Below are 17,457 nucleotides of genomic sequence, written 5' to 3'. Positions count from 1 at the left end.
TTTTCGCTGTTGCAATTTCAAGGCCCTCTTCATGGGTCTTATGGTATGTGGAAGGGATTTTGAAGTGCGCATCTTAGTATGTAAACACTTTCTCAGTTAAGACTGAAAGGAAAAATCTCAGTAAGCTAACAGGTCTCTAACTCATCTTTGACTCATGTCATTCATTCATTCATGGGATATGGGCATCACTGGGTGGCCATCTCTAATTGCCCAGAGGGCAGTTAAGCGTCAACCCCATTCATCCCTCAAGGACATCAGTGAACCAGATGGATTTTTATGACAATCAACAATAGTCATAAGATCACCAAAACATCAGACCAGCTTTCTTCCAGTATTTACAGGATTCAAAGTTCATCGTCTGCCATAGTGGGATTTGAACCATGTCCCCAGGACAACAACCTGAAGTTCTGCATTGATAGTTCAATGACATTACTATTGCCTCCCCACCAGCCAATGATACCCAGCTTCCTTTTGTATGCCCACTGGCACCACACCATTCCAAGCCTCTATCCACTGCAGAACCCATATCATGAGCTTTGTTATGAGCTGATCGGCAGCAAGTGCCCTCACTATTGTGGTACTAGGTTTTGAAAGGATCTAACCGTAACTTGGTGTCATGGAACATTTCAAAACCAGCCCGATATCAAACAAACCTTCTCTGTCCTCTGGCACCACTCCATCTCAATTAAACGAACTGACCAAAAGGGAAGGTAGTGAACAATGTCAAAGAAACGTAATGGCTCAGTGAAGTTAATTAAACAAGGCGTGAATGAGTTGGGGCTTGTGCTGCAGTTTTTTCAGTGACAGGAATACGGGAATGGGAGTGAGGTAGCTCATAATCACATGCTCTGCTGTAATGAATTGACTCACTCTCACTCACTTGCGTCAAGTTTCAGAATCAGCACTCCCGTTTTGGCAGAAAGTTCTTCCGTAAATACCGACCGGTGTCTGACTCGGGCAATTACATCAACAGCCGTTCAGTGGCGAGGCGGCTGCAGCTCCCTCCTGGCGAGTATGTCATTCTGCCCACCACCTACCATAAGAACAAGGAGGGGGAGTTCTTTCTGCGGATCTTTGCAAAGAAGAACAATGTCTCCAGGTACAGCATCGGGGCTGGCCATTGAACTTATGGGGGATGAAGTCATTTCTCACTCTGATCCCAACCTCTGATCAACTCAACATCCACTGTTCAATAAGAATCTCACACTTCAATATTCATATACCTCCAGGATGTAATAGAGTTCAGATTTAAAAACTCCTGTCTATGGGTGCAAGGGAGTGATGGTGGCATGACATTAATATCACTAGATGCAATATCTGTCATGAGTCACATAATCTGGAATGAAAACCTCATCTCAGTGACAGTGATCATAAACCCCATGTGGTTCACCAATGCTCTTCATGGAAGCAAATCTGCCATCTTCACTTGGTCTGGCCGACACATGACTCCAGACCCACAGCAATGGGGTGGACTTTTAACTGCCCTCTGAAATAGCCTAGAGAGTCACTCAGTTGCATTCTAGCACATGGCTCATTGCTATCTTCTCAAGGTCAATTAGGGATATGCCATAAATGCCTCACCAGTGACCCATTAATATATGTGGGCCTCCAGTTCATGCAAGTAACCCCATTTGGGGTTATCAGTTAGGATTATTAGTGCAACACGTTGTGTGGACTGGAAGCTGTATATATTAGTACTCAGACAGAAAGAACATGCAAATACTTTGCACCTGTTTCAACTAGCAAAATAGGGGATAGCCATTTACTGGTTGATTTAGCAGGCTAATGCCTTAACCAATCAGAACCAAACTGTCTGATTTAAAAATTTAAACAATGGCTGACAGTTAACTGTCAATCATCATTAGTTGTAATTTCTCCACAGCAACATCTCAACCAGCATCTACTTGCCTACCAATTAGCTGTCTCCTCTCATACAGTATAAATGTTAATGGCTGTTCCTGCGAAGTGTCCTGATGAGTGCAAGATGAAAAGCTTCAACAAAATACTCAAGTTTATTTTGTTTATGAAGCAGTTTTAGAAATTCATACAATCACATGACTAATGCAATATAGTGAACTTCTTTTAAATAATAAATCTGCTGTTCCTTTACTCATCAGTATTTCTTTTTTCCCCCAGGGAGAACAGCACCACCACTTCTGCCTTTAACCCAGAGGTAATTGTAATAGACGATAAGCTGTTTAGGTACTTGAGTCAGCATCTCTGTAAACACTCTGAGGACAGGTACAGCATTGGGGTTAGATACAGAATAAATCTCCCTCCAAATTATCCCATTAGTCTGCTTAAACCCTAATCTTGACTATACTGGACCAATTTCCCATATTGCACTGAAATATATAGCACCAGTTTCCTGATTGCTAAAATACTTATGACCACTGGCTTCTGCAAGTCGAGATGGACCAACCAGATTCTGTTCACGCTGAGATAATTGGGCCTGCACTGACTGACCACTGGCAGAGTGTAGGGTTGGTAGCTACATCCAGATCTGGTGCAATGCAAGTGCAACACTGCGGAGACACTACCAGCTGACCTTTTTCTCTAACCATTGGGGGCTGGTGGCAGTAAGAGGGCTTATAATAGTTCCTAAAAGACACAATCTTGTGGGTAACCTGAATTTTAACTTGGGGCAATTTCTGAAACAATGGGAGGATTCTGGCTGCACAATGGTAGTTCTATACACACCTTCTGTACACACAAATTGCACAGGCTGATTCCTCATCACGTTCATGCATGCCTCTGTACTTTGGACTTGATTTGACTTCAAATTCTGCCTCTTCCATATTCCAGGTCAACTGGACAGAGGTTGATGTTGACAACAAGAGTGCACTGAACGTGCTGAAAGATGCTGTAAGTGAGGTATGTGTTTCTCTGCGGAGGTGACTGCCAGCTCCTTCATATAGCTTCAGTCATGGGTTACTGCTCACTGATTGTGGGTTAATTTTCGGGCTGGATCTTACTGCTTATTGTTGGGCTTATTGTGATCTCTCTATTCCTCTCTTACAGACTGACACCTTAAGTGCCTCAGAGTTCATGGAGCTCTTCAATTCAGGTCTGTCAAACCTCAAATTCCTGTGAGTGAATGACACACCCTCCCTTTCAGCCAATACAGTGGAGTGACCTGTCCTCTGACCAATAGCATAAGCGAGTGACCCATCTTCTGGCCAATTGTATGAGCGAGTGACTGGCTTTCTGCACAATAGCGTCTGTGAGTGTCATGTTCTCTCCCTAAAACTTGAGTCGAATCATCAGCCTTCTGACTAATAGCAGAAGTAAGTGATTGACCTTCCAGCCAATAGTGCGAGTATGTGGAGAGTTCTAAAGTCTACCATTCTAGGACCGAGTGCCTGTAGTTGGCGGACAAGAAAAGTCTAAATTTCCTCTTTTAATACAAATCTAATTTTGCTTCTAGTTTTTAGTTAACATATAACTGAAACTTATCATTTAAACTCTATTGTTTCCAGCTTTAAGCAGTGTTTTAGGAGGAGCAGTTGGAATTAAATAAAGCAGCTCAAACAGATTCCTCATTAAGCAGGTGAGAGAGCCCCTATGTGTTAGGTCATAAGACCAACAGAAATAGGGACTGAAGTAAACTTTTCAATCTCTCGAGCAATCGCTACCATTCATTGGAGTCAAATTCCTGGGAGTTACGATCACCAACAATCAGTCCTGGTCCACCCATGTTGACAGTATGGTCAAAAAAGCACAGAAACACTTCTACTTCTTCAGGAAGCTAAGGAAATTCAGCATATCCACGAAGGCACTTATAATTTTTTTTAAAGATACACCCTATCTGGGTGCATCATAGCGTAGTATGGCAACTGCTCTTCCCAAGATCAAAAGGAACCACAGAGAGTCATGAACACAGCCCAGTCCATCATGCAAATCAGTTCCCATCCACTGACTTCATCTATACTTCCTGCTGCATCAGGAAAGTACCCAATGTAATCAAAGACCTCTTCTACCCTGGTTATACTCTCTGACACCCTCTTCCATTGGGCAGAAGATATAAAATTTTGTATACACGTATAAACAGATTCAAGCTTCTTTCCTGCTGTTATCAGATTTTTGAATGAACCTCTTTAATGTTAATGCTGATCTCTGCACCTTTTGAGCAACTGTAACATTGCATTCTGCACTCTATTCTGTTGTATAGTACTTGTATAGTACAATCTGCCTGTAAAGCATGTAAGACAACACTTTCCACTCTACCTCAATACACTGACATTAATAAATCACATCAAATCAAAAAATTCCTTATCTCCACTTTCTGCCCTTTCCACGTAACCCTTGATTCCCCTGCTGATCAAGAATCTCAGCACAAGGATTCTGCCCCCACATCTCTGTGAGGCAAGAAGTTCCAATGACTCTCAATCCTCTAACTGAAGGAATTCCTCCTCATCTCACGTCTTCAAATGGTGCCCCTTTATCCTGAGACTATGCCCTCAGGTCCTAGTACCAGAATATGTTAAATAGCTAACATAGTATGACTTTGGACTTGAGTACAACTTACAATAGAGTACTGGAGTGGGTATAAATGGAATTAAGGGAAGAAGGGAAATAGATGCTCCGTTGCTTTTGCTTTTCCTAGTTATTTCAGCCTCCAGGAAGTGATTCTTAATGTGCTACAGAAGAGGAAGCTTGTTATTTGGTGAGTATCTGGTAAGTAACCAGGCGGCACGGTGGCACAGTGGTTAGCACTGCTGCCTCACAGCACCAGAGACCCGGGTTCAATTCCCGACTCAGGCGACTGACTGTGTGGAGTTTGCACATTCTCCCCGTGTCTGCGTCGGTTTCCTCCGGGTGCTCCGGTTTCCTCCCACAGTCCAAAGATGTGCAGGTCAGGTGAATTGGCCATGCTAAATTGCCTGTAGTGTTAGGTAAAGGGGTAAATGTACGGGAATGGGTGGGTTACGCTTCGGCGGGTCGGTGTGGACTTGTTGGGCCGAAGGGCCTGTTTCCACACTGTAAGTAATCTAATCTAATTTATTCTATTCCTAAGGTTCAACATTGAACTACAACAGGTGTAAAGTTAATAACATATATTAAAACACAAGTAAATGTAGAATTGAATAAATTAAGTAGAAAACATTAAGGATGGCAGTAAAGATTTAGTGTCACAGGGGCAGCACATGGAAGCTCCTGGATGCTAGTCTGATCCAGGGCAAACGTTTGAAGTTCGATCAGTTTCAACTGTATACAAGCTGGACACTGAACTATGGATGGTGTGCTTTATCAGGAATGGGAAGCTTTCTGAATTCTACGTTCCAGGAGGTTGGGTTATCTGATTTTGTCTTTTTAAGGCCTGAAGAGTGTAACTGCAACTGAAAAAAAAGATAAGGGGGTCTTAAGGCTAAGAGCACGAACCTCAGCCTTTCAAAGTGCCAAACAAGTCTGAGGTTCTTTCAGTTTGGAAGAGAGAGAGGGCTGCAGAGTGGATGAACTGGCCATGGCAAGGGAAGTCACTCAAGAAGTAAGGAGGAATGTAGTGGTAATAAGGGATAGTATAGTGGGGAATTGACACTGTTCTCCGTTGCAAACAGCAACATTCCAGACAGCTGTGCTGAATGCTCAATGCCAGGATTCAGGACATCAGCTCAGGGCTAGAAAGGAACTTACAGTGGGAGACGAAGAATCCAGTCATTGTGATCCATGCAGATACCAACAACACAGGCAAGAGATGCTGCATAAACTGTATATGGAGCTACACACTAAATTAAGGACAGAACCTCAAAGGTCATAATGTCTACATTATTACCTGAGGCAAGTGAAAACTGGCACAGGGAAAATCAAGATTGGGAGATACATTCCTCTAAGACTGATGTAGAATAGGTGAGTTCTGGTTTGTGTGTCACTGTCACCAGTACAGGGGAAAAGGATGATCTGTACCATTAGGACTGTCTTCCCCTGGTTCATGCTGGGGCCAGTGTTCTTGGCAACCATATAACTATAAAAATAAAGATGATTTCAAATTAAATGAGAGCAAGGGATCAAATTTAGAAGATGCGGTAAATCAGAGTTGTCAAGGCCAAAGAGAAATGTATTAATATGGAAAATGATAATCAGACTGTGACAAGAAAGGACAGAATGAATCTAAGAGTCAATCAGCAAAAAAGACCCAGAATATGCAAAAACAATAAAAGAACAAACTAATGGCTCTGTATTTGAACACACATTGAATTCAAAACAAAATAAATGAACTGACTGCAGAAACAGAAATTCATAAGTATGATCTGGTAGTAATTTACAGAAATGTGGCTGCAGGACAACATGACTTGGGATTTGCATATTGAAGAGAACAGGGAATTTAGGAGCAACAAGATACTAGGAAAAGGGGAAGGTGTGGCTCTGTTAGTTAATGATGGTTTAATAATATAGAGAAGGCTTGCCTAATTAGGGAAACAAGGATGTGGAATAGGTTCAGGTAGTAATGAGAAATGATAAAGATACAATGTTATGGCTTTATGCATGGGAAATCATGTCTCACAAATTTGATTGAGTTTTTTGAAGAAGTAACAAAGAGGATTGATGAGGGCAGAGCAGTAGATGTGATCTATATGGACTTCAGTAAGGCATTCAACAAGGTTAGATCTCATGGAATACAGGGAGAACTCGCCATTTGGATATAGAACTGGCTCAAAGGTAGAAGACAGAGGGTGGTGGTGGAGGGCTGTTTTTCAGACTGGAGGCCTGTGACCAGTGAAGTGCCACAAGGATCGGTGCTGGGTCAACCACTTTTCATCAGTTATATAAATGATTTGGATGTCAGCATAAAAGGTATAATTAGTAGGTTTGCTGATGACACCAAAATTGGAGATGTAGTGGACAGCAAAGAAGGTTACCTCAGATTACAACGGGATCTTGATCAGATGGGCTTTTAGATTGAGTAATGGCAGATAGAGTTTAATTTAGATAAATGTGAGGTGCTGCATTTTGGGAAAGCAAATCCTAGCAGGACTTATACGCTTAATGGTAAGGTCCAAGGGAGCGTTGCTGAACAAAGAGATCTTGCAGTGGAGGTTCATAGCTCCTTGAAAGTGGAGTCGCAGGTAGATAGGATAGTGAAGGAGGCATTTGATATGCTTTCCTTTATTGGTCAGAGTATTGAGTACAGGAGTTGGGAGGTCATGTTGCGGCTGTACAGGACATTGGTTAGGCCACTGTTGGAACATTGCATGCAATTCTGGTCTGCTTCCTATCGGAAAGATATTGTGAAACTTGAAAGGGTTCAGAAAAGAGTTACAAGGATGTTGCCAGGGTTGGAGGATTTGAGCTATAGGGAAACGTTGAATAGGCTAGGGCTGTTTTCCCTGGACCATCGGAGGCTGAGGGGTGACCTTATAGAGGTTTATAAAATCACGAGGGGCATGGATAGGATAAATAGACAACGTATTTTCCCTGGAGTGGGGGAGTCCAGAACTAGAGGGCATAGGTTTAGGGTGAGAGGGGAAAGATATAAAAGACACCTAAGGGGCAATTTTTTCATGCAGAGGGTGGTACATATATGGAATGAGCTGTCAGAGGAAGTGGTGGAGGCTAGTACAATTGCAACATTTAAAAGGCTTCTGGATGGGTATATTACTAGGAAGGGTTTGGGCGAACATAGGCCAGGTGCTGGTAGGTTGGATTAGATTGGGTTGGGATATCTGGTCAGCATGGATGAATTGGACCAAAGTGTCTATTTCCGTGCAGTACATCTCTATGACTCTACTTGTGAAGTGATGTACAGGTCCTTTAACAGTAACCACACTGCAGAGTGCAATATAAAAGGAAGAAATAATAAGTGCTTAAACAAAGACTGGGACTTTGATTGTTGGTAATATGGCTTGGATGATGGTTTGGAAGATATGTAGCTAAACTTTTTTATGACATACAAATAGGTAGGAAAGTAGTTTGTGAAGACAACATAGGGAGGCTACAAAGTGATTTGGAAAAATCTACGTTTAAGGGCTTTTGCTGCTTTTCAGATGCTGCCTGACCTGCTGTGCTTTTGCAGCACCATACTCGAATGTAATCTCTAGTCCTCACTTTCGCCTACATGAAGTGAGTGGGAGGTGAAGTGAGTGGGAGGAAAAGATGTGACAATGGAGAACATATATGAAGGATACTATTAAGCTAGAGAGGGTTCAGAAGACACTTACCAGCATGTTACCAGCTATGGACCATTTGAGTTATAACGAAAGGTTGGCTAGGCTCGGACTTTTTTTTCCATTGGTGCATGGGAGATCGAGAGGTGACTTTTTAGAGGTTTATAAAATCATGAAGGATATAGATAGGGTTAATGGTAGGTGTCTTTTCCCTCGGAAGGAGGATTTCAATACTAGTAGGCATATTTTAAGGTGAGAGGAGAGAGATTTAAAAAGATATATGGGGAAATCTTTTACGCAGAGGATGGTTTGCGGATGAAATGAATTTCCTGAGGAAGTGGAGGATGTGGGCACAGTTACAACTTTTAAAAGACATTTGGGTAAGTACATGAATAGGAAAGGTCTGGAGGGATACGGGCCAAGAGCAGACACATAGGGACTAGTTATTTTGGGATTATGTTCGGCCTGGACTAGTTGGACCCAAGGTTGTATTTTCATGCCATATGTCTCTATAGCTGGGAAAATGTGAAGCTATTCATTTTGTGAGGAAGAATTAAAAAAGCATAATATCTAAATGGTTGAGAGATTGTAGAGTTCTGAGATGCAGATGAATCTGGGTGTCCTAATGCATGACTTGTCTAAGATTACTATGTAGAATTGCGAGGGGAAGTGAACAGAAAAATAGAGACAATATGCTTCAGTGATGCAGGACACTGGTGACACATTTGCAATACTATGTACAATACTAATCATATTATTTAAGGAAAGATAACAATGCAATGGAAGCAATTCAGAGTAGGCTTTCCAGGTTATCCCAGGGTTTGTTGGAATGGGCAAATTACCTTATGAGGAATGGTTGGACAGGCTAAGCTGATATATTTCTAAACTCGAGCAGATAAGAGGTGACCCGATTGAAATCTAAAAGATCCTGAGGGATCTGGACAGGATAGATGTGAAGAGGATGTTTCCTCTTATGCAGAAATCTAGAACCAGGCTTAAAGGGCTTAAATAGTTGAACGACTTAAAAATTAAGCATTGCCCATTTAAACCTGGAATGAGGTAAAGTGTCTTCTCTCAGAAGGTGTAGTCTCTCTAGAATTCTTGCTAAAATAGAAGTGGAAGCAGAGTGTATTAACATTTTTAAGGCAGAGGCAATAGATTCTTGTTGAAGAACTGGGGGAGGGGGGGGTGTGGAAGAGGTGAAAGGTTATCAAGAGAAAACAGATTTAAAGTTGCAATCAAATCAGCCATAATCTTATTGAATGGTGGTGCAGGCTGAAGAGGCTGAATGACCTGCTTCTGCTCCTTGTTTGTATGTTTGGTAAAAGATTTTTGAACTTTATTTTTAACAGGTTTGGCTCTGATTTGTTTGTTGATCTTTGATTTCTCACCCACAATTACAGTTTGGTACTGTACAGTTCCCAATTGTCTTGTGTGAGAGAGCTATTGAATGATCTTTAGTACAGACAGCAACAAGCTAACTGATAGCTGGTTTTACTGAATCACATTTGAGACCAGAAACAAGTGCCTGTGGAAATACAGGATGCCCCAGAGTACAGGAATCACCTCCACCCGAAACTTACCCCACATGACTGGACCACCCACTGCACAGGAATGCACTTGTCACCCAGTTCCCCCAGTCTCTGTTGACTGTCCAGCTGTGTGTGTGTGTGTGGGATATACCCTGACCAGACGCTTATTTCTGGGATATGAATAATAACAACTTTCACTATGAGCAGCACTGTGGCTCAGTGGTTAGCACTGCTGCCTCACAGCGCCAGGGACCCAGGAAATTCCAGCCTCAGGAGACTGTCTTATGGAATTTCCAGATGCTACTCATGTCTATGTGGGTCTCCTCCCATAGGCCAAAGATGTGCAGATTTGATGGATTGGCTGTGCTAAATTGCCTAGGGATGTGTAGGTTTGGAAATGCAGAGGTACAGGGAGAGGGTAGGAGGGTGAGTCTGGGTGAGATGTCCTTCTGTGGACTTGTTGGGCTGAATGGCCTGTTTCCACACTGTAGGGTTTCTATGAAATTCCTCCCCCTGTTCCCTCAGACAGACTAAAGCAACGACAAAAAAGCCAAACAATGATCTATCCATTTACTGATACCAACAATCTCTTGATGATTGTCAACTTATTTCTACAAGTTACAATAATCATTCCACTTTGTTTAACATTATACTTTTATTGACTGATACACCTATTTTAATCAATGTTATGTTAATTTTTGTTTGAATAAATTTGAGATATCCCTACTCGTGTACATGCCTCAATGTCAGAAAGTTCAACCACAGGTTCAAATTAATTGGTTTTTAAAATTAATTATTTCATTGCCTTTCTACCTTGCTTTGCTTTTCTCTTTTTGTGTCTGTCCCTGTCTTTATCTGTCTTTGTCTTCCTGACTCTTCCTCATCTTTGTCTCTCTGTTCAATTGACTTGATCATTGGTTACCTTCATTGTTTTTTTTCTGTTGGTCTCATTTTGTCTCCATTTCTGTCTCTGTTTCTGTCTCTTTCTTTGTCTTGCATCCCTCTGTCTGTCTGCCTCTCTCTCTCTCGCTCCTCCAATAGCCAGTTCTGATACATATCACCTAAGCCTGGAGACCTGCTGCAGTTTGGTGTTTGCAGTTAATGTATCTTTTACTGAAGCCACTTGCTAAATTTCTGAGAGCATATTGTAGTGGTGTGGATGAAGGCCAGAGGAAATCGTAGAGTTAAGAGGGTACAGTTGTGATATTTAAGAGTTACTTTGCTCTGCTGACATGCAAAAAATTGGATGTCCCGAGGCTAGGGTGAGATGCCTCTGACTTAGATAGTTTGTAAGAAATCAATAAGAACATTACAGTTGGAATTTAACTACTCCCCTATAGTTACAGAAAAAGTACAATTCACACCAGATCTGGCCATTAAGGGATGATTTGCATTACAATGTTTCTGGAGATGATGAGGTCACTGCATTGTGTCTTGAGTGGCATGTGACTGAGAGAGAATGATTGGGGGTCGTCTTGTGAGCATTATTGACTGTGATGTAAAGATTTTGTATAAAGGAGGGGCTGTTTCCTTTGCTCAGGGTGAGCTTCCCAAAACATGCCTCGCAAGCATGGCAAGGAGTGTTCTCCAAAGCTTGTACTGTACTGTACTGTGCTTGATAAAATTTGGCTGTTGCTCACAGAGGTTGGTGTATCGCAATTACATCAAGTGCATTAGGATCTCAGGAAATAAAGAACTTAACACAGTTACCAATATGCCACAAAATGGAGGGGGAGGGATGGAAGTGACTAGGAAGAGACCTGAAGGATGTATTGAGGTGTTGTTTTAGGATGGTGTGAGTTGGAGTCGGGACAAAAAGCTGACAGTCACACCTCCTTCCACCTTGCAAGCTGCTTCTGGATCTGGAGTTTTATAAATTGTGAACACTATCAGTCACAGACCAATGGAAGATTGGGCCTCTGCTGGTAAATGGTTAGTCTGTATTGGGAAAACTGTTGGGCGAGTTGGTTTTGGGATTGCTGAATAGTTTTGGAGATGAACCACCTTAACAGTTAATGTCCAGTCCCCTGGTCAACATGGCTGCCTCAGCCCTCAGGAAGTCAAACTCATGGTGATGCACGTGCAGAAACTGCAGGTGAGGACTTCGTCCTTTGGAGGAAGAGACGTGCGGGAGAGTGTAGGATGAAAGAATGGGACACGGAGGAGGAGACAGGGAGGAATGAGTAGAGGAAGGGATATGGAGAGGGAATGGAAGAGCAAGGGAGTATGGAAAAAGGGAGAGGATGGGAAGTGGGAAGGAGGGAGAGAGAGGGAAAGATGGGGGGGGAATGGAACAGAGGATAAGATAAGGCGGCAGAGTGGATGGCCTTTGTGAGGGAGAGAGGAATGGGGAAGAGAGTGAGGTAAGGTGGAGAGAGTGAGGTAAGGTGGAGGGAGCGAGGCAAAGTGGGAGAGGGAGTAGAAGACAGGGAAGGGAGGATGGGCTTGTTTGGGAGTAAGTGAGGGAGAGGGAGAATGAAAGGGGAGGAAGGAAGAATGTGATAGAGGAAAATAAATGGTGGGAGGAGGAAACAGAGAAAATGGAAAGGGTGGGAAGGAAGGAGTGTGAATGTGGAGATAGGGAGAACATGAAGTAGAGAATGTGTGAAAGGGAGAGTGAATGACAAGGAATAAATAATTCCTCAGAGAGGGGGTGTATGACTATAGTAATGCTGCTAATAGCATGTCACTGGAGCATTTGCAGAGTGTTAACTATTGCTTGTGATCACAGGGTATATTTGACCAGTTTGTGGACCGTGAAACTGGTCTGATGAATTCCCACGACCTTCGCCCTGCATTGTCTGACGCAGGTGAGACTATCTGGAAGGTTGCAGCTTGTACATTATATGTCTTTAAAGAACCACATTCCAAATTCTCCAAGGAGTGAGACAAGATGGAGAGGAAAGGGCTGAGAAGCCATGACCTGGCTCGCAGACCCTTTAACCAGCACATGAAATAGGCAGAATCATGAGCACCCATGCTAGACGTTCTACTTCTCAGTTACACACCCCTCCCCTCTCATAACCCTGTGATGGATCCTGTGAGAGGGTGACAACAATCAAGTCTCCCTGGGGATCAGTGGGGCTGGGGCTGGGAGGAATATTTCCCACTCATTTCCTGAGTGACAAAGTATCTACCCTCTGTCCAAAGGTCAGCTTGGCTCAGTAGGCAGCCACTGAACAGCAGAAGTTCAGGTTCAAGTCCCACTCCAGGATTTGAACACAGAAATCAAGGCTCATGCTCCAATGTAGTACTGACGAGCAAGGACTGTCCCATGATCAGAACTGAGCAATTGCCACACTGATGGAGGTATCATTTTTCAGATCAAATATTAAATCAAGTGATCCAACTGTGCAATTTTGAATGTCACTGACTGTTTATAGGGCTGTGAAAAGCACTATATAAATGCAAGTTTTTCTCCCTTATTTGTCTTCAAGAAACTGCACCCCCCCCCCCCCCCACCGCCTTTTTATTAAGGAGATTTCTTTCTTCCATTCCCAGGGTTTGAATTGGATTCGAAGGTTCACCATGAACTTTGGATGCGTCACAGAACCAGCACCAACAAAATCTGCTTCAGTCACTTTGTCAGCTGTGTGGCCAAGCTGCAAAAGCTCTTTGGTGAGTAAACTCCCACTACTGTCACCAGGAGCAGCAGTGTGTACTATCTACAAGATACACTGCAAAAATTCACCAAAGATACTGAGGCAACATCTTCCAAACCCAAAATCACTTGAAGAATAAGTACAGCAGGTATATGGGACACTACCACCTTCAAATTTTCCTCCCAGCCACTCACCATCCTGACGTGGAAAAGTATTGCTGTTTGTTTCTGTCATTGAATCAAATCTTGGAACGCCCTCCCTAATGGCATTGTGGGTCAACCGACAGCAGGTAGACTGCAGCAGTTCAAAGAAGGCAACTCCCTATTATCTCCACAAGGGCATATAGAGGGATGGGAAGTAAATGCTGGTCAACCAGTAATGCCCACATCCCACAAAGAGTGTTCAAAAAAACAATTTTATCCTAATTTTCTTTATCAAACGTACATTTTCTTCTAGCAGTTCAGTTTAGCTCTTGGAGTCCAGCACTAGGAAAGTGGACCTTGGGCTGAATTCATCCAGTGTCAGTGGGCCTCAGGCTGCATTCATCACTGAGCAGCACAGTTGCTCAGTGGTTAGCACTGCTGCCTTTCAGCACCAAGGACCTGGGTTCGATTCCAGCTTCGGGCAACTGTCTGTGTGGAGTTTGCACAGTCTGCGTGGGTTTCTTCCAGGTGCTCAGGTTTCCTCCCACAGTCCAAAGATGTGCAGGTTAGGTGAATTGGCCATGCTAAATTGCCCATTGTGTTCAAGGATGTGTAGATTAGGTGCATTAGTCAGGGGAAATGTAAGTAGGGTAGAGGAATGGGTCTAGGTGGGATACTCTTCAGAGGGTTGGTATGGACTTGTTGAGCCAAATGGCCTGTTTCCACATTTACGGTTTCTATTATTCCTTGTCAGCTGTAGCCAATGGGTCTCATCTCTAGGTCAGGCAAGTCTGGATTTGGAAGGAGTGCCACACTGTGGATGGTCAAATAATGAAGAATCAATACAAATATCGAAGGGTCAGTACTGAGGGAGTGCCACAATATCCAAGAGTTAGTACTGAGGGAGTGCTGCACTGTTAGAGGGTCAGTACTGAGGGAACACTGCCCTGTCAAAAGTCAGTATTGAGGGTGCACTGCATGATTGGAGGATTAGGACTGAAAGAGTGTCCTACTATTGGAGGGTCAGTACTGAGAGTGTGCCACACGGTGGGATGTTGAGTGCATTACTGTAGGCGGATCAGGACTGAGAGAAAGCTGTACTATCGGAGGGTCAGTACCAAGGGTGCACTGGACTGTCAGAGGGTCAGTACTGAGAGAGTGCCATTGTGCTGGGAAGTAAACATTGGCTGCCACTCAATAACCAGTGATTATATTTTACTTCACGTGATGTCCTTGTTAGGTGTTACATCAATGAAAGTTATTAATTTTGACTGAAGTTTCCCAGCTACACCTGACTTTTCCATACTTGTCAAATGATTCTGGTATAAAGTCCACCCCCCCCACATTTATCTCTCCACCCCCACGGCTCACAAGCCTCATTCCTGATGAAAGGTTCTTGCCTGAAACGTTGATTCTCTGCTCAGATGCTGCCTGACCTGCTGTGCTTTTCCAGCATCAATATCAGCAACAAGTAAATAACCATCAATTTCTTTCATTTCAGCTATATATGAGAGACTGAAGGACCCACAGCCGAAAGCAATCCATCAGGTGATTCACAGTTAGTGCTGCAAAAAAAGGGGTTGACGCAATGTTCTAAGTGGTCAGTCTCACTTGGGATAGGGGCTGTCCATTCCAGACACTGGATAGGAGGAGTGTCCATCCTAGCTAGGGTGGGGGCATTCCAGGACATGGGTGGGGCCTCCAGTCCGGCCCCAACACTGGGTGGGGGGTCCAGTCCAGCCCAAGACATGGGTGGGGCCTCCAGTCCGGCACCTGCACTGGGTGGAGGGATTCAGGCTGCCCCAGGACAGGGTGGGCGTCGGGTCCAGTTAACAACTGGACAGAACAAGAGCATTTTTGCCTGGGAACCGGGATAGGATGGTGATGAGAAGCCAGAAACACTGAGCATTTTTCTTCTCTTTTCTCAGTGGCTCTTGCTCTTTATTGGCATCTAATGTTTGCTGAGATTTGCTGGGTTCGGATTGCCTTCAGCAAGCATGGCAAATCATCAGACGCAGATATGAGATCTCCTGAGTGTTTACATGGGAGTCCAGTCTTTGCTTAACTCTGCTTTCAACTTCATTTAATCATGAAAAATGCTGCTCAGGTACAGTCAAATATCACCGTCTGCAAGATGCACTGGATCTGAACCCTTCACATTCTGGGTTGCAACTCGTCAGACATCGACAAACCTTGAGTACCCTAAGTGCCTGCTGCTTGAGTTTCTGATTCACCATTCTTCTATATCAATGATTCAACATGATGGTCACTGACATTGAGGGTCTACCTCAGTTGGGAAATGGGATCTATACGTGCTGCCAACATATAGTACTGCATGTTATTACTTGTGATCAAATTCATAATAAAATCAGACGTTGCAAAGCACGTTTTGATATTCTTTTGTCATAGATTCAGTGGGGGCAGTGGGAATATGTGTACAAAACTGCAGAATATACCGCATCAGCTCCTGTATACACTATAGTATCAATATTTACAGGATTCCCCAGGAGTGCATATTCCCTGGAGATTGTGGGCAGATCACAATTACAGGGTGTCCTGTAGGAGTATGTCAATATTTACGTGAGTCCAGGGAGTGCTTCAATATTGCAGAGGATCCCTAAGGTTGGGTCAATTATTAGAAGAGGTTCCTGGGGAAATGTGTCAGAATTTGCAGGGGATCCCTGGTAAATGAGGAAATTGGGAGGGGTGCTGTAGTTACATGAAGTTGCTATCATTCAACTCCAATAACTTACATCTATATAGCACCTATACTTTGCAAACATAACATGGTTTGTCTCCAAGTCAGAGGGGTTGTCTACTGCCTGCCCCCAATTTGACATTGTTGAGTTTAACCTTCCATCAATGCAATCGTAAGGGACATGGAAAGGATAAATAAATCAAGTCTTTTCCCTGGGGTGGGAAAGTCTAGAACTACACTTTCCACTATTACAAACCTGAGCTCACCTGGATCTTCCCTATCTTTTTTCTTTCTCAGTCCCTGATCACAATATTGCCTCCCACATCTGTGCCCAACTTTTTTGGAACTCATGAGTGAATCCCTCCCCACAGCTTCCCAGCTTGGACACCCCCACCCCAGCTATGCCCTGACTTATCACTGGCAGCCGTGCCTTCAGTTGCCTGGACCCCCACATTCCTGGATGTGTCTCTCAACGTCACTCAACCTCTTTTGCTGGCTGAAGAGGCATCTTAATATCAAGGAGCTTCTGCTCAATTTTCTTATGGAAAATATTTGATAATCAACTTCTGAGGCACCATAAAGGCACTTTATAACTTTCTTAAGAGTTCATGAGATTCCAGGGCCAATTGTCAAATAAAAACTGACTTAGTGGCAGGAAGCAGAGGGTGATGGTCGAAGGATAACTGTGTAGCTGTTTTTCCTTTGTCCGAAGCGAGGGGGGGAGGAGAGAGGGGGGAGAGAGAAGAGGGGGGGGGAAGAGAGAGAGAGAGAGAGGGGGAGAGAGAGAGAGGGGGGGAGAGAGAGAGAGGGGGGGAGAGAGAGAGAGGGGGGGAGAGAGAGAGAGGGGGGAGAGAGAGAGAGGGGGGGGAGAGAGAGAGAGGGGGGGAGAGAGAGAGAGGGGGGAGAGAGAGAGAGGGGGGGAGAGAGAGAGAGGGGGGGAGAGAGAGAGAGGGGGGGAGAGAGAGAGAGGGGGGGGAGAGAGAGAGAGGGGGGGAGAGAGAGAGAGAGGGGGGGAGAGAGAGAGGGGGGGGAGAGAGAGAGAGGGGGGGAGAGAGAGAGGGGGGAGGAGAAGAGAGGGGGGGAGAGAGAGGGGGGAGAGAGAGGGGGGGAGAGAGAGAGGGGGGGGAGAGAGAGAGGGGGGGAGAGAGAGAGGGGGGGGAGAGAGGAGGGGGGAGAGAGAGAAGGGGGGAGGGAGAGAGAGGGGGGGGAAGAGAGAGGGGGAGAGAGAGAGGGGGGGAGAGAGAGAGGGGGGAGAGAGAGAGGGAGGTGAGAGAGAGGGGGGAGGAGAAGGGAGGGGGAAGGGGAGGGGGGGAAGGGAGGGGGGGGAAGGGAGGGGGGGAAGGAGGGGGGGGAAGGGAGGGGGGGGAAGGGAGGGGGGGG

General features: G+C 44.4%; 1 protein-coding gene across 1 annotated transcript in view; it reads left to right on the top strand.

Annotated features, from left to right (window-relative positions):
- The window catches only part of capn12 (calpain 12), a 49,714-nt gene extending 33,950 nt beyond the window's left edge, over positions 1 to 15,764 (top strand). The window contains exons 12-21 of the mRNA XM_087983983.1: positions 891 to 1,099; positions 2,137 to 2,173; positions 2,806 to 2,874; positions 3,022 to 3,067; positions 10,676 to 10,737; positions 11,658 to 11,729; positions 12,366 to 12,444; positions 13,136 to 13,252; positions 14,881 to 14,927; positions 15,308 to 15,764. Coding sequence (XP_087840109.1) covers positions 891 to 1,099; positions 2,137 to 2,173; positions 2,806 to 2,874; positions 3,022 to 3,067; positions 10,676 to 10,737; positions 11,658 to 11,729; positions 12,366 to 12,444; positions 13,136 to 13,252; positions 14,881 to 14,927; positions 15,308 to 15,334 — 765 coding nt within the window. The 3' untranslated portion in view covers positions 15,335 to 15,764. The remainder of the gene's footprint in view (positions 1 to 890; positions 1,100 to 2,136; positions 2,174 to 2,805; positions 2,875 to 3,021; positions 3,068 to 10,675; positions 10,738 to 11,657; positions 11,730 to 12,365; positions 12,445 to 13,135; positions 13,253 to 14,880; positions 14,928 to 15,307) is intronic.
- The last annotated feature ends 1,693 nt before the right edge of the window (positions 15,765 to 17,457 follow it).

Source organism: Chiloscyllium plagiosum, unplaced genomic scaffold (genome assembly GCF_037043375.1).
Source record: "Chiloscyllium plagiosum isolate Xiang-an unplaced genomic scaffold, Cpla_swu_hap1 HiC_scaffold_47, whole genome shotgun sequence".
Lineage (NCBI taxonomy): Eukaryota > Metazoa > Chordata > Chondrichthyes > Orectolobiformes > Hemiscylliidae > Chiloscyllium > Chiloscyllium plagiosum.
This window is presented reverse-complemented; position numbering and strand designations above follow the sequence as displayed.